The 19934-nt window shown below is 53.2% G+C and overlaps 1 protein-coding gene across 3 annotated transcripts in view; it reads right to left on the bottom strand.

The window, feature by feature from the left end:
* Nucleotides 1-6581: 6581 nt before the first annotated feature.
* Nucleotides 6582-19934, bottom strand: part of LOC133359133 (myosin-9-like) — a 33232-nt gene continuing 19879 nt past the window's right edge. For 2 of the 3 annotated variants that reach the window (XM_061577527.1, XM_061577528.1), the window contains 20 exons: nt 19644-19850; nt 18328-18465; nt 18002-18125; nt 17557-17728; nt 17215-17427; nt 16769-16913; nt 16249-16455; nt 15099-15203; nt 14612-14764; nt 13994-14242; nt 13450-13662; nt 12684-12896; nt 12287-12448; nt 11505-11633; nt 10665-10753; nt 9443-9566; nt 8932-9140; nt 8587-8695; nt 8237-8409; nt 6582-7239 (listed from right to left, as the gene is read on the bottom strand). In XM_061577527.1, the coding sequence (XP_061433511.1) occupies nt 7158-7239; nt 8237-8409; nt 8587-8695; nt 8932-9140; nt 9443-9566; nt 10665-10753; nt 11505-11633; nt 12287-12448; nt 12684-12896; nt 13450-13662; nt 13994-14242; nt 14612-14764; nt 15099-15203; nt 16249-16455; nt 16769-16913; nt 17215-17427; nt 17557-17728; nt 18002-18125; nt 18328-18465; nt 19644-19850 (3216 nt within the window). In that variant the 3' untranslated portion in view covers nt 6582-7157. Of the gene's footprint in view, nt 7240-7811; nt 7838-8236; nt 8410-8586; nt 8696-8931; nt 9141-9442; nt 9567-10664; nt 10754-11504; nt 11634-12286; nt 12449-12683; nt 12897-13449; nt 13663-13993; nt 14243-14611; nt 14765-15098; nt 15204-16248; nt 16456-16768; nt 16914-17214; nt 17428-17556; nt 17729-18001; nt 18126-18327; nt 18466-19643; nt 19851-19934 lie in introns of all 3 variants that reach the window. The other variant, XM_061577529.1, reaches the window with a different exon arrangement.

Here is a 19934-nt window from a genome sequence, read left to right as displayed (position 1 = left end):
GTATGGGTCTTTGTGGTTCTGTATGGGTCTCAATGAATATTGGTCTCTGTGGGTCTGTATCTGTCTCTATGAGTATGGGTCGCTGTGGGTTTCTATGAGTATGGGTCTTTGTGAGTCTGTATGGGTCTCTATGAGTATGGGTCTGTGTGTCTGTATGGGTCTCTATGAGTATGGGTTTTTGTGGGTTTTTGTGGGTCTCTATGGGTCTCTATGGGCCTGTATGGGTCTCTGAGACAGAGCTGATGTATGAACGCTTTAAAATTTTACTCCAAAGGGTTAACACGTAAAGAAGTAAAGAAAATATTATTTCCGTGCAGCCACGGATGGAGCGATGAGTGGGTGCACCTTGGCTGTGCGTCTCGCATTAAACTCCTCGCGGCGAGGGCATTGCCAGCCAAATTGTAACTTGAGCCTTTGTCTGCTGAGGGAGAGGTTAACGCCTCTCAAAGTCCGACAACTGGGATCCAATCCATGGCGCGTGACCAACGCGTCCGCAGTTAAAGGGGGCAAGAGGCAAATGCCTCCGATTTGCTAATCTAATCAGTTTCAAGGACAATGCATACATTACCAGTGTTTTTTGTTTGCATTTTGACTGCAAGTATTGTGATCAATGCAGACATGAATCCTTGTAAAAAGGTTTCAGTTTTGTTGCCAGAAAAAAGGGGAAAAACCCTATTATTATATTTACTGACAAAGGAGGTCTAATGATGCAGGGAGGATGTTAACTACCTCGCCTGGTATGCAGGAGGACGTGGGTTCGATCCTGACCCTGACGACGCCTGCTGTATAAATGGAGTTTGCGTCTCTCTGTGTCCGTGGTCGCGTGAATTTTTCTCAAGGTCCTCTGGTCTTTCCCACCACATTTAGAAACATGCGTCGAGAGTGTTTGGCTGCTATGAAATCCCATGTGATATCAACCACTTCGTTGGGCTGATATAATTTGTGTCCAGGACGTTTCTAAACAAACATTGCATTTCTGTGGGTCTCTGGGTGAAATAAAAATATATTTTACGTTTAGTTTAAGATGGAGAGGGGGTGAAGTCCAAATCGGTTTTCTGGCGGGGTGATTAAACTGTTTGTCTTGGATGGTGAAATCTATTGGATTGTTAACACTATTGACGAGACACTTGGTGAGACACTGGGTGTCTCATCAGCAGTCAGGCTGGCTTGACCCACTATTGGTGACTTCGCGATCTTTCAGCAAAGGACTCTCTCCTCACACTCAAAGAGTAGGGGAGGGGGTGGGGTGATGGAGTGAGGTGGGGGTGATTATTTGACGGGTATAGGTACGAACGAGGAGGGAGGAATGACAAGCAGGATCCACACTGCCCACAGGACCGGTCGTCCTCTCGGACCACCCGTCGCTACGTTCTCCCAAACCACCAACCAGAACTCTCCACAGCGCTACCCCAGGAGTTAGTCTCTACACCAATGGCGGCTCGTGACATTGCCACTCGATGGCGATGTTGTGAGCGACCTTTGAAAAGATGGTGTTCTAATTAAGCAAAAACCTCATCATGTTATTGGCCTTTCTATCTTATCTACCAACGGTGGGCATTCAGCAACAATACGAAATACTACTCTTTGGTTCTTTTGGTAAAGTCACATAGATAGAAAATTAATAGATCACGATGTTTCGATCGCAACACAAAAAAAGAGAGGTAGAGACAGAAAGAGACAGACAGAGAGAGAGCGAGACAGAGAGACTTAGAGAGAGAGACAAAGAGAGTCGAGAGGGAGCTAAACGTTCAAACTGCGTGCAGAGGCGTAGCTAGGATATTTTGCGCCCGGGGACGAACTATAAAATTGGCGCCCCCCCCCCCCCCCCCCGTTTAATCACATTTTCCTATTACATCGAATAAGGAATAACAATTTAAATTTTAATGAAACATTGTATTTAAAGAAGCAAATTTACAGAAATTATATTACATGGCTCACTCAGTCTCTGTCGTAGACTGGTTGACATAGTCTACAAAAGATTAATTTTTCTTGATTTCACTGTCGCAAACTGGTCAATCACGTAATCAAAATCAGTTTTTTCCAATGTTTCTCTTTCAACGCTAAGAAGAGCAAGATCGCTGAGACGATCTTGTCCCTTTGAAGCACGCAAATACGACAAAATAAGTTTCAATTTGCTGAACGACCGCTCACAGCTTGCAATTGAAACTGCTATTGTTAATACAATTTGCAGTGAATTTCGCAAATTCGAAATATGTCGTCTCCATAAAACACAATAAAACCAAGAAGATCCAAAGGAGTTTCTGGTAGAACTTCATTCCGGTTACTGAGCAGCATTTTGCAATCTCCAATTTCTGTGAAAAGTTCGTGGCCATTGATGTCGGTGTCATAGAATTTCCAAAATCTGTGCAATTTCGACGAATTGCATCGACATCTGTGTCGGATAGAAGAGTTTTGACGTCCAGCAGAAATCAAAATTTCGTGTTCAGGTCTTATAGTCGTAAAAACCGTGTTGACATCTCCTGTCGAAGTCGATAAAAAGCGCTCTTCATAACGCGCACAATTTGTTCTTCTGCTGAAAGTCATGCATTTCTTACCAGTTCTCCTGGCATCTTCCGACGTCGCCTAATTCTTCTGTCCACATCGATCCCCCAGGCTGTGCATCTTGTTTTGGCGTTTTCTACAGCAACTTGGCTCAAATCATCACGAAGCTTGACAAATTCATGCTCCAAAGATTCAATATCAGTTGCTGCTTCCTTGAAATTCATAGTAGGATCTTGTGAGCGCTTCTGAACACGAACAATTTTTCCAAGAATGACATTCCAGAAATGTAATAAAACTATGAAGTTAAAATTTAATACGCATGCCTGTAACTGTTCTGCATCACTTCTGGTTTCAGGCGTCATAGTTACGTCCTCCGATAATTTGTCTAGCAGCCCTACTAGTTCATCCAGTCCTTCATAGATAGCTTTAACAGCTTCTGATCGTGCACTCCAGCGTGTTTCAGACTCCCGCTTTACTGTGATGGGCACAACGAATTGTTGAACGAGAGAAAAACAAATATATACTTTCAACTGTTCCGAAAAATGTGACGATAAGTGGATCCTGTTTAGCTGAGTGTACTCCTGCTAAGTTTAAGCTGTGGTTGTCACAGTTGACAATGCTCTGTGATTGTTGTCACATTCGTTGTTGAAGGCCGGATATATGCCCAGTCATCACAGCAGCATTGTCATAGCATTGTGCCCGACAGTCGGCTGGAGGTATGTTGTCAGATTTCAATCTCTCGACGATGACTCTTTCTAGGCTTGCTGCATCTTTTGCATGTATCTCGATATAACCTAAAATGATTCTTTGAAAGTTACTTTTTTAGTTTGAAAATCCACATCCAGAAATATTATGACCTGAGAAAGCTGTTCCCGATGTCCTAGATCAGGAGTTGAGTCAAGTAAGATACCGTAGTACCTGTTTTTCCTGATATCACTCAACAATTGGTTCTTTACAGTCGACGCAAGTATGTGGATAAATTCATTCTGGATTTCCGGTGACAAATAAGAAACTGATCCTGGATTTTCTCCTGCGTGCTGTACGTGTTTTGCTAACAATGGGTCATACTGAGCAACGCGTTTGATCAGCGCGAGAAAGTTTCCAACATTTTTATCCTCATCCGCATTCAAATTTTCCTCATGGCCACGTAGTGCCAAATTTTGTGAAACCAGAAATTTAATACAGGCGAGTATTCAAATATAAAGTATGAGCGACGTACACGTGTAAGTGAGCCTTGTAGCAAATGCTGCTAAATGAAGGCCACGCTATGTTGACGTGCGTGGGCTGCTCCGGCTGCTGCAGCCGCCTGGAGCGTGGTGGTGTCACTAATAAGAACTCAAAATAGGCCGTCGTAGTTTCCGCCACCAAAAAACAGGCCAGTGACTAAGGCTGAAAGACTGCGCCTGTCTGTTGTTTGGGACGTTCTTCCATGTACGTTCTTAATAGGCGCGCGTACCAAAATGTAATTACATGACATGCAGGCTGTGTGTGGCGGGATATATAAACTTTTAGGTTGAGGTGTAGATTTGTGCAGTAGTTTCAGGCTGCCGCGCCCGCCGCAATAAGTTATAATGTAACGTTGTAAGCCTCATTTTGGCGCCCCTTTACCTTGGCGCCCGGGGACTTATATACCCCCCATGCCCCCCCCTAGCTACGCCTCTGACTGCGTGCAACCCGAGCTGAGAAAGTCAAGTTAAATGTTATCACTTCGGGCAACAGCGAGCGTTTACATTGCAAATACACCTGTAACCGTTGTTTTTCAAAAATGCGAATGAGACGAGCCACCCTCTACAGAGTCGAGACAAAACGCAGCTGGATTTCCCATCATGTGCCCAACACTCATTCCTCTTAAGCACAGTGGGCAAAATGCCTCCTGTTCCTCCTCCAGGCTTCGCTCGTTTGCTCTCCTTGCCCCCTCGTCGCTGGAGCACACTGCCCTGGCACGTCAAGCAATCGCCCTCGCTCACGCACATCAAAATCAAAATGCGCAACTTTAAATAAATACAGACAACACGTTCTACTTAATTAAATAGACTTTTTAATAAATGTTTTCTCCTACAACATGAGAGTGCAGCGCCACATAAAATAAGCACTACAATGACAATAGTTAAGCGATTTCAAAGCATGTTTTTTTTGGGGGGGGAGGGGGCAGAGCTTTGTCACGTCATATTTGAGGGGGGGGGGTCTGACTTTTTGGGACGGGGGGGTCAAAAATCGTTCAAAATCGCGTGACGTCATTTATGGACGGCCCCTAACCCCACTGCTGTCCTCCCCACTCGGACCAACGCTGCTTTACCCGTCCCCCAACTCCTCTCCAATGGTCACCCACCATCAATCCACTCGTCTCATTTTACATGTTCGCTTCCTCCACACATCGCCGCCACCTCATTCTACACGCACGTATCCCATCTTACTCACCTCGTTTCATCTCGCCAACCACCATGTGCCATCGTAGCTGTCAACCCGTACGGTTTACCCCGTATTGTTATACAGGGGAAATTGAGTTCAGGTCCATACGGCGTACAACCGTTTCAATACGGGCAAAACAATCTTGTCTATTTGTTTGATGGGACTTCGTAGGATGAACGTTGAGATTTATAAGGGCACGGGGTTTCCCAATAAGGTCTGAATTGGTCTGTAATAGGGTACGCACTGATAAGGGGTTGACAGGTCTGTGGGTTTGTGACGTGACCTCCTCCTGGTACACCTAGCCTGGCACCGCAGTCAAGCTGGGTCCATACCGGTCAACCCATACAATTTGCTCGTATTCTTGTATAGGGGAAATTAAGTTATCAGGTCCATACGGCGTTACAACCGTTTCAATATGGGCAAAACAATGTTTTGTCGATTTGTGTTTCTCGCTTGTGATAGGACTTTGTAGGATCAACGTTGAGATATACAAGGGGCACGGTGACCAATAAGGTCTGCGATAAGGTCGGCACTGATAAGGGTTGACAGGTATGTAGTGGCGAGCGTGGAGTGACGTGGAATGGGTCACTACGCAGCATAGCACGGGTTGCAGCAGCCCTGTCCGTCAGCAGGTCACGTGATAATCCAGAGAGAGGGATGTAGGGAAAAAGTGATAGAGGGGGCACGTGAGGCAAGCTGGGAACCCGGAAGTAGGTCGTAGAAGGGGGGCGTGGCCAGGGCGGAGCGAGGCCCCACTAGGAGGATAAAAGGGGACCCCGAGCGAAAGCTCGGGGCTGTTGCTTGGGAGTGGAATCCCGTCGGGCTGCTGGAGTCTTCGTCAACGTCTTCCCCTTCTCGGCATCGTCAGTCCGCCAGCTGTCCTGACCGAGAGTTGTCGTTATCCCTTGTAACTTGTGAAGGTTAATATATAGTGCCTCTTACTCAGTGTCTCCGAGTTAAGTCAGTACAAGTGTACTTGTGGTGAGTGTTTTATGTGGTGATTGTCCATTTGGTTGCGTTTTTCCTTTGTGGTGGGACTTTGTACGATGAACGTTGAGATTTAAGGGGTACGGAGTGGCCAATACGCCCGGAATTGGTATGGTCATAAATGTAGGCAGTGATAAGGGATCGACAAATACGTACCAATGGTTAGTTAATCATGCAGCACCTTGGGCAATGTGCTATATGTAAACGTACGATAAGAAAACAAGTTGTTATTGCACATCGACCACACACACTGTTAAAGTGGGCTTCTCTGAAACAACAGCAACATAATTTTTGTAAGAAATCTTTTTTTGGATTAGATCACTGCAAGTATGTCGTAACCCTCCACCACCCGACACGGCCAGGAAGGTTCGTCACGTAAACGTTAGCGTAGTGTATAGTGTAGTTTAGTGTCGTGCCGAGTGTACGGGCAGTGTTGAGTCTATGGTGCAGTAGAAGTTTATGATGCAGTGTTGAGTCTATGGTGCGGTGTGAGTCTATGGTGCAGTGTGAGTCTATGGTGCAGTGTGAGTCTATGGTGCGGTGTGAGTCTATGGGCAGTGTTGAGTCTATGGGTAGTGCCGAGTCTATGGTGCAGTGTGAGTCTACGGTGCAGTGGGAATCTATGGTGCAGTGTGGAGAGATTTAGGGGCTAATCACATCACCAGAAAAACGGACGACATGCGTTGGTTTCCAAAGGTTACATTTTTAATTTTTTTTTCTCTTTTGTTTTCATAGCGAATGCAGAATCTTTTAAAAATATAAGCCACAAGAATGCACGTAGGCGATACCACCACCATCACCATCAAGGAAGCATAAATGGATATACCCACCATCACCACAAGGTCATATTTCACAGTTCAAATCCAGGTAACATCACCAGCACCACCACCATCATCATCAACCAGTGACGTCATTATCAATATCTTCTTCACGATCATCATTGATAATCCATTCACAATCTGCGACACCACCACCTCCATCACTTCTGTGGGAGTGTTCAAACATTTCAAGGTCAATGATAAGAGAGAGAGGTGGGGTGCTGGTGAAGGTCAAAGGTCAAGGCACGGAGATTAAACCCTCAAGGGCCAGAAGCAAAGTTCAGCACCCAGGGTGGGGGGGGGGGGTCACAGCAGGGAGGTGAGGCTAAGGAGGGGGGCAGGAGGGGGGGGGGTTTGCAAAGCTCAACATTATCTTTTTTTGGTCCAAGAGTCACGTGACTCGGAGGGGAGGGGGAAGGGTTCAAAGGGTCAGGAGGTCAATCATTTCTCGTCGTCGGAGAGATCTTCACCTCCAGCCGCTCCTCGGGCCCCGCGGCGAGAAGAGGAGGAGGTGGCGGCGATGCTGTGGAGGGAGACACGGAGGGGGAGGGAGGAGGGAGACACGGAGGGAGGAGGAGGAGGGAGACACGGAGGAGGGAGGCGCGAGGAGGAGGGAGACACGGAGACACAGGTGCGTGCATCAGGACAATTCACAGCCCATGCCACTCCCTCTCACCTGGCACCACTTGCACACACAGCCTCCCCCCTCGTGCACTCCACACGTGTTCTACAAACACGCATGTTCACCATCATGCACGTATAGCAATGCACTTCTTGTGTTAGGGTACACGCATGTTAGACAAACACGTGGATGAACACACGTGTAGACTTACACACACACACACGGACACTGCCATGCATTGCATAATACACAGACATGCATGTAGCCCAACATACATGGACACTGCCATGCATTGTATAACACACGGACAAGTATGTAGGCGAACATATACATACACTGACATGAAATGCACGAGCACAGACACTGCATGACACGGACACACGTGTAGACCAACACACATGGACACTACCATGCAATGCATGCATTGTAGACTAACACACAGACACACACACACATGCGTGTGTGTGCTGTACCTCATTCTTGGGAGACAGGCATCGCCCTGAAAGACGGAGACAGTGACAGCTCATCACCACCACCACGTCTCTCACCCCCCCCCCCGTGTCTCTCCCCCCCCCCCCCATGTCTCTCTCCCCCCCCCCCCCGTGTGTCTCTCTCTCCCCCCCTCCCCCCCGTGTGTCTCTCTCTCCCCCCCTCCCCCCCGTGTCTCTCTCTCCCTTGTCTCTCTCTCCCCCTCCCCCGTGTCTCTCTTCCCGCCCCCCCCGTGTCTCTCTCTCTCTCCCCCTCGTGTCTCTCTCTCTCTCCCCCTCGTGTCTCTCTCCCCCCCCCCCTTGTGTCTCTCCCCCCCCCCCCCCCTCGTGTCCCTCCCCCGTGTCTCTCTCCCCCGTGTCTCTCTCTCTCTCCCCCCCCACCCCCGTGTCTCCTCCGTGTCTCCCCTCACCGCAGCTTGCTCTTATATCCGTCGGCCTCCCTGCGCGTGGCCTCCGCCTGCTCCGTCATCTCCTCCAGCTCCCGCTGCAGCTTCCTGCGATTGGCGGCGCCGCGGTTGCCCTCCTCCTCAGCCTCCTCCAGCTGACGCTTCAGCGCCTTCAGCCTGGCCGAGGTCTTCTCAGCCTTGGGGGTGAGGGGGGAGAGAGGGGTAGAGGTGGGGGTTTATTTGGGTGGAGTGGAAGAGAGTTGGATTCCTGCCTCACGGCTACCAACGCCGGGTGAGATAGTAATTATCGGAGCCTGGGCCCGGGCCCGAGTGCGAGCGAGCGAGTGCGTGAGCGAGCGTGAACGTGAGCTCACCGAGTCTTTGTGAGCCTCCCCCTGTCTCCGCTCCTCCTCCAGCTGCAGTGCCATCTCCTTCAGCTTCTTATCGGCGCGACGGAGCTGCTTAGCCGATGACCCCTTCTCCCTACAACCAGCACCATCATCAACAACCAACAACAAACCACAACCACCAACCAAACACAACTAACCAACCACCACAACCCAATCAACTACTAAACAATTTACTCACACACCATCACCCCCCACCACCATCAAGAACCAACCGCAAGCCACCACCACTACCCACAACTACTAGACAATCGACTCACACGATCCCCCCCCCAAACCAGCACCCCCACCCACCACTCCATCACCCCCCACCTGGTTTCAGCCTCCAGCTGCTCCTCGAGTAGCGAGAGCTTCGCCTCCAGCTGGCTTATTGACGCTTTGGCCTTGGTACGGGCCGAAGCCTCGGCCTCCGCCAGGCGAGCCGTAGCGTCCTTGAGCTGCCGCTCGAGGGCAGAGCGGGCGGTCTCGGCGCGTTGGCTCGCGCTGCGCTCCCCCTGCACCTCCAGCGTCAGCTGCTCCACCTGCAGCAGCAGTGATGTCATCGTCATCATCCGCAGCAGCATCATCATCATCATCATCAGCGGCGGCATCATCAGCATCAGCATCATCATGTGTCGTCCTAATCATCATCATCAGCAGCAGCGTCGTCCTAATCATCATCATCAGCAGCAGCGTCGTCCTAATCATCATCATCATCATCAGCACCATCAGCGTCATCATCAGCAGCAGCAGCAGCAACAGTGTCGTCATCAGTAGCAGCGTTATCATCATCCCCAGCATCATCTTCACCACCACCATCATCACCATCACCACCCACGGTCACCTGCGCCGTGGCCTTGCGCAGCTTGTCGCTGAGCATCTCGATGGAGCTCTGCTCCTCCTCCAGCTCCTCCTCCACCTGGGTCATGCGCATCTCCACGCGTCGCTTCTCGTCCAGGAGCTGAGCCCTGGGGGTGGGGGAGCGTCAGGACGCTGCAAACTCAACGGCGAAGGTTGTCAAGGAGAGGCTGCCGTTCCTGTCGGGAGTTGGAACGGTACCATCTGGACACCTCTCTTGCACAGGCGGTTCTGGTGTATGTGTAGTGACATCGCGGGATGTCACTGTGTAATGCCGACCCGAGAGAGGCACGGCGTGCAGTGTAGTGACATCGCAGACACCACTTGGATGTGGGTGCAGTACCGGCCCTAAAGGGGCTCGTTGAGCGCTGACCGACAGTGGTGGATGGCACCACGCTCTGCGTGCAGTGCAGGGTGCAAGAGTGCCAGCCGTGGAAATGGAGTTACTAAGGGCAATGGCACTCTGGTTGATCCCAGAGGACACGTGACCAGTTAAGTTACACAGGACCCCCAAGTGGGGGTTAGGGGTGGTCATGTGTAAGGGTGGATATCCTGCTCGAGGATTCTCGAAGGTGGTCGTGGCTAAGGGCAGAGCCAGCCACACCGCAGAGGATAAAAACCGGATCCCCCAGAGGGACTGGCTGCTGTTGTTCATCCTGAAGGAATCTACATCCAACGTTCTACAGAGTCTCCAACACGTGGACCTGGACCCGAGCTGTTAGTCCTGGTCCATTGTAGCTGGTTACGGTATAATTGGTGTTGTTAGCCTGGTGGTCACTACCATAGGTTGTTATTCTGTTAAGCGGCAGTTACCCCTTTGTGTTGGTGTTAATAAATGTGTTGCCTCAAAGAGTACGTCTGCGACTCAGTTGAACTCACTACATCATGTGTGTGTGTATATAGAAGAGGCTGCCATTTCGCTGTTGGGAGCTGGACCAATACCACCTGGACCTCTGGAATACAGGAGTTCTGGTGGACTGGTTCTGGTGTGTCAAAGAGAGGCTGCCGTTCCCCTATCGGGAAGCTAAACTGGATATTTGCCTGGACCTTGGGAATACAGGTGGCCTGGTGGACTGGTTCTGGCATCAGGAGAGTGGTTGTTCGTGGTGGTTGTGGTTGCTGTGGAGGTGGTTGCTGAAGTGTTGGTGGTTGTAGTGGTTGGTGGTGATTCTGGTGGATGTTGTGGTGGTGGTGGATGTTGTGGTTACTTGGCAGAGTTGACTGCCGTCATCTCCTCCGTAAGCTCGTCCCTCTCAGTCTCCACCAGACGCTTCACTCGCTCTGCCGTGGAGAGCGCCTGGAGCAGAGAACCATGCAAGTCTCTCTCTGTCTCTCCCCGCGTGTGTCTCTCTCCCCATCCTGGAACCACGGTAGTGAAATATTCACTACCTCGCCTGCTATACAGGAGGTCGTGGGTTCTATCCCGAGCCGGTGTATATGGAGTTTACGTCTCTCCCTCCCCATCGTGGTGGTCACTGCGTAGATTTTTCATTCTGGGCCCTCTAGTTTCCCCCACCCCACCCTCCACATTGCAGAAGAATATTTTCATTACGCATTTAAAGAGCATTTGGCTGCTGCTAGAAATTGCTCCTCGTGATAAGTGACAAGAAGTGAAACTCCGTTTTTATATAGCCCCACTTCACGCTGCCTTGTGCGACGAGCCACGTTGCCGAGCTATCGCTTGGCATGGCCAGGTTTGGCTTCAGAAAGAGAGCTGAAGAGCTCAGGTGGAGGCCTTACCCCGGGTAACAATAAAGGGTAATTTACAGCATCTCCCCGTGTGTGCGTGACCTCTTTGGCAGTTATCCAACATGAGGAAACCTAAAAATAAAATGTGATCATACCCTTTACTGGCTAAATAAAGCAGGAATTGCAATACTGGGCATCTATTTGGCATTTGACCATTTTAACAACTCTGTTTTATTATTAACCAGAAAGGCTATGCAAATCTATTCTTATTTTTCGCCAATTTATAGAAGTTTTAGTTTTTTAGTGCCTCAGTGTCCCACCCCCCTCTCTGCCTCACCCCCCCCCCCCATCTGCCTCACCTCATTGGCTTGCACCAGCTCTGCCTCCAGGCTCCGGATCTTCTTGTCCAGGTCCCGCGTCTGCCCCATGAGCTCCTCCCTCCCCGACCGCAGCTCCTCCACCTCCCTCTGGGCGTCCTTCAGAGCAGCCTGTGCAGCAGCAGCAACATTACCATCAGTAACATCATCATCATCATCAGCGTCATCATAAGAAGCATAATCAGCATTATCAGCAGCGTCACCATAAGAAGCGTCATCAGTAGCATCGGGCAGCAGCATTATCACCATCAGCAGCAGCATCATGAGTATCATCATCATCAGCACCATCAGCAGGAACAGCCAGTCAAGACAGAGTATTGAGCAAGTGAGTAGGTGAGCGAGTGAACGGGTGGGCCAATGAGTGAGTCAGTGACCGAGTGTATGGATGAGCGAGCGAGAGAGAGAGTAGGGGAGTGAGTGACTGAATTAATGTGTGGAAGGTTGAGCGATTGAGCGAGCAAATGTATGGATGATTAAGCGAGTGAGCGAGCGGGAGATTAGGTGAATGATTGAGTGGGTGAGCAGTTGAGTGGGTGAGTGAGTGACCGAACGAATGTATAGATGATTGAGTGAGCGATCGAGTGCTCGAATGTATGGCTGATTGAGTGGGCGAGTGAGCGAGCAGGAGAGGAGCTGAATGGTTGAGTGGGGGAATGATTATGTATGGTTGAGTGGGTGAGTGACTGACTGAATGTATGGATGGTTGGTTGAGCGAGTGAGTGGATGGTTGAGCAGTTGATTGAGCGAGTGAGCGAGCATCTCACCTGCATCTTCTTGCCCTGCTTTCCGTACTCCTCCTTGCTCTTGCTCAGCTTCTCCACCTGCGCCTGCAGCTCCATGACGTCGCCCTCCAGCTTCTTGCGCTGAGCCACAGCCGTGGATCTCTGGCGACGCTCCTCCTCCAGCTCCTCCTCCATCTCCCGCACCTGGGGGGGGGGGTGGTGGAGCAACAAGGACAACAAACACTACATCAGCCGCTGGGAACACCACTCAATCACTCAACCACAACAACCGCTCGCAACCACAACAAATCATTCCACGCTCAACCATTGAAATACTCCATAGACTGTTCACCCCCCCCACTCTGCCAGTCTCCCCTCCCCCACTCCCAGTCTCCCCTCCCCCTCTCCCCCCCCACCCAGTCTCCCCACCCCTGCGTACCTGCTTCGTCAGCGCCCGTCGCTTCTCCTCTCCCTGCTCCTCTCGCCCCTGCGTGTCCCTCTCCAGCTGCGTTTTCAGCGCCCCCATGTTAACCTCAAGCCTCAGCTTGGCGTCCTCCGTGGCCTGCAGCTCATCCTCCAGCTCCTCCAGCTGAGTCTTCATCTCTTCCAGCTGCTGCTCGAGCGCCCGCTTCGACTTCTCAAGCTCGTGCACCTGGGCAGGGAGGAGGGAGCAGAAGGAGGAGTAGCCAGAGGAAACGTGGTGGAGGAAGGGGTGGGGGGGAAGAGAGGGAAACAAACATCGATTTCATAATAGGTTTTTATTATGGATGATACTGGGTCACGAAAGCCTACGTGGTAAATCGATTTGAATGATAAAATCCAAATACATATAGGCGATGCTTTTTATGACCCAGCACCAGAGTCTTTGATTGCCCGCGAATCAACTTCGACACTGGACACCCCGCTATCATCCCGGTCAGAATGAGCCATCACTCGACCTCGTATGGTGAAAATGTCGTGAGCAGGAGCTGTAACCGATGGACAGTAGAGGGGTAGTAGACCGTGTTGGTCCCATTCAAATCGGTCGTGGTTCTTTCGAGCTAGCTTGCAGGTCTTAGAGATCGCTCGCCGGTCAAATTTCGTCACCCACATTCCCCCCCCTCCCCCAACCTCCCGGTCAGAACGAGCCGTCACTCGACCTCGTACTACGTAAACCGGACGAGCTATGCTGGTCCATGCTGGCGGGGGGGGGGGCGTAAACGTACATTCTTGCCCACGTCGTCCTTGGAGCTGACGAGGTGCTCCATCTCGGCCCGGACCTGCCTCAGGCTCTTGTCGAGCTCCGCGCGGCCCTCCGTCGCCTCCTCGAGGGCCCGGGCGAGCGCGAGGGCGCGGGTCTCCCGCTCGCGAGCCACCGCCTCCGCCCGGTCACGTTCCTCGGCGACGCGGACGCACGCAGCCTTCTCCTCCGCTAGGAGCTGGGCGCGGGAGGGAGGAGGGGAGAGCGAGATTGGTGGGGGGGTGGGGGAGGAGAGGAGAGAGACGGGGGGGGGGGGATTTTTACTAATATATACTGCACAAACCACCCACCCCCCACCACCCACTAACCACCCACCCCCCACCACCCACTAACCACCCACCCCCCACCACCCACTAACCACCCACCCCCCACCACCCACTAACCACCCACCCCCCACCACCCACTAACCACCCACCCCCCACCACCCACTAACCACCCACCCCCCACCACCCACCACCCACCCACCCACCACCCACCCACCACCAACCACCAACCCACCAACCCCCCACCTGGTCGAACTTCTTGTGGCGCTTGTCAAGAGTGGCTGCGTTCTGCCTGAGCGCCTCGTGAGCCACGCCGAGGTCCTCCAGCTCGTGCTGGAGCCGGGCGCGCGTGCGCTCGCACTTGTCCAGCGCCGCCGTCGCCGCGTCGTTTCGCGCCACCCCCTCCTCCAGCTCCTTGGAAAGGCGGCGGCGGGTCGACTCGGAGTCCTCCAGCGAGGAGGCCAGCTCCTCTGAGCGGCGACGGAGATCAGAGAGCTGCGCAAGGGCACGCACAGAGAGATATGCACACACAGGCACACAGAGAGGGGTGGAGAGAGATCTGGCGAGTGATTCAGTGAGAGCTGGCGAGTAGGTGGCTGGTGAGTGTGCTGGTGAGCGATTCAGCTAGAGCCAGTGAACAAGCTTGTGAGCGATTCGGCCCAGTAGCCGATGAGATGGTGAGCTGAGCAAGCTGCCGAACGATTGATTCGGCCCAGTAGTTAATGAGCCGATGAGTGAACTGGTGAGCGATTCAGTTAGTAGGAGCCAGTGGATGATTCAGCGAATAGTTGAACTGGTGAGCCATTAGGCTCGAGGAGCCTGTGAGCGAGCCGGTGAGTGATTATACTACCCAGCACCGCTCACCTGTGCCTGCAGTGCTGCCAGCTGCTTGTCGGAGGCGGCCTTGGCGGCTTCAGCCTCCTCCTGGCGCTCCGTCGCCAGTGCTCGCTCCTCCTCCAGCGCCTTCAGCCTCACGCCCAGCGACACCTTCACACGAGACTCCTCCGCCAGCAGCTCCTGCACAGCAGCGTTAACAACAATGTCAACAAGAACGCACGGGGCACGTGATCACCACCACCACAACAGTAGGTGAGCGAGTAGGTGAGCGAGTAGGTGAGCGAGTAGGTGAGCAGCCGAGTGGGCGAGTGGCTGAGCCTGGGAATAGCCAAGCGAGTATCTGAGCAAGTGAGCAGCCGAGTGATGAGGCGAGTAGGTGAGTGAGTAGGTGAGTTGCTGATTGAACAGCTGAATGAGTAGGTGAGTGAGTAGCTGAGTGAACATCCGAGTGAACGGCTGAGTAGGAGAGTAGCTGAGTGAGTAGGTGAGTAGGTGAGTGGGTAGCCGAGTGAACCTGTGCATCGTGGAGCTGTGTCTCCAGGCTGGAACTCTGTTTGTTTGTGTTGCTGATTTTGCTCTCGGCCTGGGCAAGCTGAGCTGAGACGGACTCCAGCTCGGCCTGAAATCAACAACAACATCACAATCAATCCTCATTACCATCACAACAAAATCACCAACAGCCACCATTCACCCACCCAAACTCACCCACAACAACAACAACCGCCATTCGCCACAAAGTAGCTGTGACGTCACCATGGCGCCTTTGTCAGGCCCTACGCTCTTTAACGCCACGTGAAGTGTCGAATGCCTGCTGGCAGGAGGTTACAGGACAGACCCAGGTGCCATGGGCCAACTGACTGAGATAACTGGTCGATGCACCACCTGTTTCCCCTATACCCACATAGACACCCACAAAGACAAAGATAGCCTGTAACAGACTTACGGGGCAAGTGCTGCTAGGGAGCACATACGAAAGCCGTAACGGGACACAATGGGGTGGGCACCTTTGTCTCCCTAGTGGCGATGTTGACTACACATCACTGCACCAGGTACTCATTTGGGGCCAAATTGATCTAGGGGGAGGTCCAGAACCATAACTGTCACTGGTGTTGGCCGGGTCCATAGTGCAGCTTAGTGCTAACAACTACACCGCCGCTCCACACACCCCCATCCACACCCCCACCTTACTCACCCACAAATCAGAATATGTTCTTAGACTAAGAATCTGATAAGCTATGAAGCTCTCTTTTCAGATGTCCAGTAAGAGAGTGCAAAGCACAGGGGTGGGTAATAGGTCGAGCTGAAGCCGGCAACACAACAATTAGAAGCTGCACGGCTAATCCAAAGTGCAGCAGCAGAAGCGGAGCAGAGGCAGCTGAAGCAAGCAGCAGAAGTGAGCAGGAGCAACAGGAGCAGTAGAAGTAGATAAAAAGCAGGGAGAAGCGAACAGCAGTGAGCAGAAGCAACAGGAACAGCGATATCATCTGGGAGGCGGAGGATTAAGGCCGCGAGTTCCGAGCGTGCTCGGCTCCAGCAGAAGCCGGAGCAGTAGAAGCAGCAGCAGAGAGCAGGAGCGGTATCACCTGGGGGTGGATCTTCGAAGCCGCTAGCTCCGAGCGTGCAGGAGCAGCAGAAGCGGAGCAGGAGCACAGCAGCGGACTCACCTGTAGGCGGGTGTTCGTGACCACCAGCTCGGAGCGCGCTCGCTCAAGCTCGACGCCACGTTGGGCTGCTTCGGCCGCGGCCGCCTCCGACTTCTTGCGGCGAGTGTCGAGCTCCGAGCGGGTGGCAGAGATGGCGGCCACCTCCTGGCTCAGCTGATTCCGCTCGGCCTCTAGCCCAGCCTTGGCCTTCTCCAGACTCAGCTTGGCCTGGGGTAGACACAGAGAGAGAGAATGAGTGAGGGAGAGGGACAATGAGAGAGAGAGAAGGTAGAAAAGGAGCGACACTTCCGGCGCTTCTTGTGACGACGCTGTATCCACTGCTACCACCGCTGGACCCGCTTGCTGGTGCCACCACCACTGTTGCACCCACTGTATCACCCCCTACTGCTGCATATTCCTCCACTGCAGTTGCATCTACTGCTGCATCTGCCACTGCTGCACCCACAGCTCCACCCACAGCTCCACACACTGTATCACCCCCCCCCCCCCCACTGCTGCACAATCCGCCACACCGCTGCACCTTCTTGGTTGCCTCCAGCTGCTCGGTGACCTCCTGCAGGGCTCCGGCGCTGCGCTGCCTCAACTCCTGCAGTGCCGCGGCGTGCACCAGCGCCTCCTCCTCCAGCGCTCGCTTCAGATCCACCACCTCTAGCTCCCGCTTCGTGCTGACCCAGCCACGGGACAGAACAAATGACGAACGGAACAATCACAAAACGGAACTATGACAGAATGGAACATTGACGGAATGAAATGGAACAGATGGGAACAACAAATCTGAACAATGGCGGAACGGACAGGGTGGTGAGATCACCACGTCTCTCCCTCTCTCCCCGTCTCTCTCTCCATCTCTGTCCCCCTCCCCCCCGTCTATGTGTGTCTCTCCTTGTCTTTCTCTGTAGCGCCTGCTGCATAGCCGTAGCAAAACCTCCCCGTGATTCTCCCAGTGTTTCTCCCCGCGTTTCTCACCGTAGCTCCTGCTGCGTGGCCGTAGTGTCCAGGGTGTCTTCCAGCTCGCTCTTCAGGGTCTCCAGCTCGTCCGCCAGCTCCCTCCGCTGCTTCTCCGCCTTGGCGCGTGCCGCCCGCTCTACCTCGGCATCCTCGGTGGCCTCCGCCAGGCGCGACGATGACTCCCGGAGCTGCTTTTGGGCTGTCTGCTTCTCTGCCTGCTCCTGCTCCAGCCTGGAGGAATAGGGAGCGCATTGCAGAGAGAGAGCACGATGAGGAGAGACAGAACGATGGTGTGGAGACAAGGAAAAACAGACGTAGAGAGAGATTTTGTAAACCTCACTCCCATCTCCCCTCCAATACCTGGCCAGGGCTGCTTGCAGCTCCTCATCCTTGCGCTGGAGCTGAGCTTCGAGCTCGGAGACTCGTCGCTGCAGCTCTGTCACCAAGTCGCCGAGCTGGGCAGACTCCCCGTCCAGACGGCGTCGCAGCTTCTCGGCCTCCTGTCGCGAGCTCTCCTCTCGCTTGAGACGCTCTGGAGAGAGACACGGAGAGAGTGAGACACCAGGTTGCAGAGCTGGGCAGACTCCCCGTCTAGACGGCGTCGCAGCCTCTCCTCTCGCTTGAGATGCTCTGGAGAGAGACACTGAGAGAGAGAGAGCGAGAATAAGACATGAACAAGGAAAGATAGAGACGAGGAGAGAGTAATTCCTGCAATCACGCAAGCTTCAAATCAAGTTTGAAGGAGAGAAAGACCGAAAGGGAGTAAGAGAGTGCGACAGAGGGTGGTGACGTGCGAGCGTCTCACCCTCCATGTCTCCCAGCTGGCTCTCCAACTTGGCCTTCACCTTGCCCAGCACCTTGTTGGCCTCCTCCTCCTTGGCGAGGCGCTCGGCCAAGTCGCTCACTCGCTCATCCAACAGCTTCTTCTCCTGCACCACCACCAGCATCGGTCACCACCATCATAGTCGTCATCGTCATCACGTTTCCACCATCTCCGTCAATCTCTCACATTGCCCCCCCCCCGTGTATCCCTCTCCTCACCATTCCCCCATGTATCCCTCTCCTCACGATTCCCCTGTGTATACGCGTCTCCCCCCCCCACCCCCACGTAACCTCCGCTCACCCCCGCACCTTAGTGAGTCGCGAGTTCTGGTCGTCCATGATGAGGATGTCTTCCTCCACCTTTTTTACGCGAGACTCCAGAGTCACCTTCTCGAGGTGCAGCTTCTGCCTCATCGTCTCCTCCTCCTCCAGCTGGTCCTCCATATCCTGAGTTGCAGCAGGATCAGAAGTTGTATCAGTAGCAGTAGTAGCATCAGTAGCAGCATCAGCAGCTGTAGACGCAGCAATAGTAGCAGCAGCAGTAGTATCACTAGCAGCAGTTGTATTAGTAGCAGTAGTAACACTAGCAGTAGTTGTACCAGTAGCAGTAGTAGCAGAAGCAGCAACATCAGTAGCCGCAGGAGCAGAAGTTGTAGAAGCAGCAGTAGCAGCATAAGTTGTAACAGTAGTAGCAGTTGCAATAGCAGAATTTTTACAGTAGCATCAGCTGTGGTAGCAGTAGCATCAGCAGCAGTCGTAGTGGCAGTCATAGTAGTAGTAGTATTAGTAGCAATTAGTGGTGATAGTAGTAGTCATAAGGGCTTACGCGACCGGCATTACAATCTATAATTATAGGTGGAGTTGTTTTTCCCAGACATCTGCCAGCCAACGAGTAAGGTGTGTGTGTAGGTCGGTGCACGTGTGCGAGCTCCTCCGGCAGGCAAGGCTGCCTTGGCTGGGTCATGTAGCCCTCATGCACAGCCACTGCATGCCTAAACAACTCGTGTTCGGCCAGATCGAGAGGGCTTAACGGGCGCGGCACGGGCTAGAGATGAGATGGAGTGATGTGGTACAGGAGGACGTAGAGCTGAGTGGACTTGCCGATGACTGGTACCAGCGGTGTCAAGATCAGCCTCTGTGGAGGAGGCTCGTGAAGGACACTACTGGGAAGTTGGAGGCAGTCGCCATCCAGCAACAACAGAGGGCGGAGGAGCGACGCTCACCCGGAGTGCCGGGTGGCTAAAGCACAGCGAGTTGGCACAGTAGGAGGCACAGGTGGTGCATTGGCCAGTCATCTTAATCGACCCGTGGCACCTGCTGGGTCTGCCTCTTGACTTCCTGCCGACGGGCGTTCAACACCTCACGTGGCCTCAACGTGCACGTAGCCTGGCACAAGCACCGTGGTGACGTCACCGCAACTTAGTGGCAAATGGCGGCGGTTGTTGTTGTTGTGTGTGTCACTGTGTGCGTGTGCCCGATCTAGATGATTGAGGATATGGGGGAACAGCCACCCTGAGAATTGCGGATACCAGGGGGAATATAAACCCTGACGATTGCGGATACCGGGGGGGGGGGGTGAGGGGGGGAAAGGGGGGGCCGCCCTCAACCTGACGCCTGCGACTCACCAGGAGGTTCTGCTGCAGCTTCTTCTTCTCGTCGGCGAGGGCGGCTGCCCGCTCCTCCTCCTCGTTCCAGCGGCCCTCCATGTCGCGCACGAGCATTTCCAGCTCCTGTTTCCTGGCCACCAGGCGCGCCCTCGCGTCCTCCGCCTCTGCACACAGTTCGGACTCCGCCTGCAGCTGCTCGGCTAGCTGCAGCTTCTCCTCACATAGCTGTGGCGGCAGGGAGGGGGGTGGTGGCGAAGGGGAGGAGGGGTGGCGGCAAGGGGTGAGTGGAGCGGTTAGCGCTGCTGCTGC

The sequence above is a fragment of the Lethenteron reissneri genome, chromosome 64, assembly GCF_015708825.2.
Source record: "Lethenteron reissneri isolate LAM-NWPU_2019-01 chromosome 64, ASM1570882v1, whole genome shotgun sequence".
Lineage (NCBI taxonomy): Eukaryota > Metazoa > Chordata > Hyperoartia > Petromyzontiformes > Petromyzontidae > Lethenteron > Lethenteron reissneri.
The sequence above is the reverse complement of the archived record's forward strand: the minus strand, read 5'-3'. Positions and strand labels throughout refer to the sequence as shown.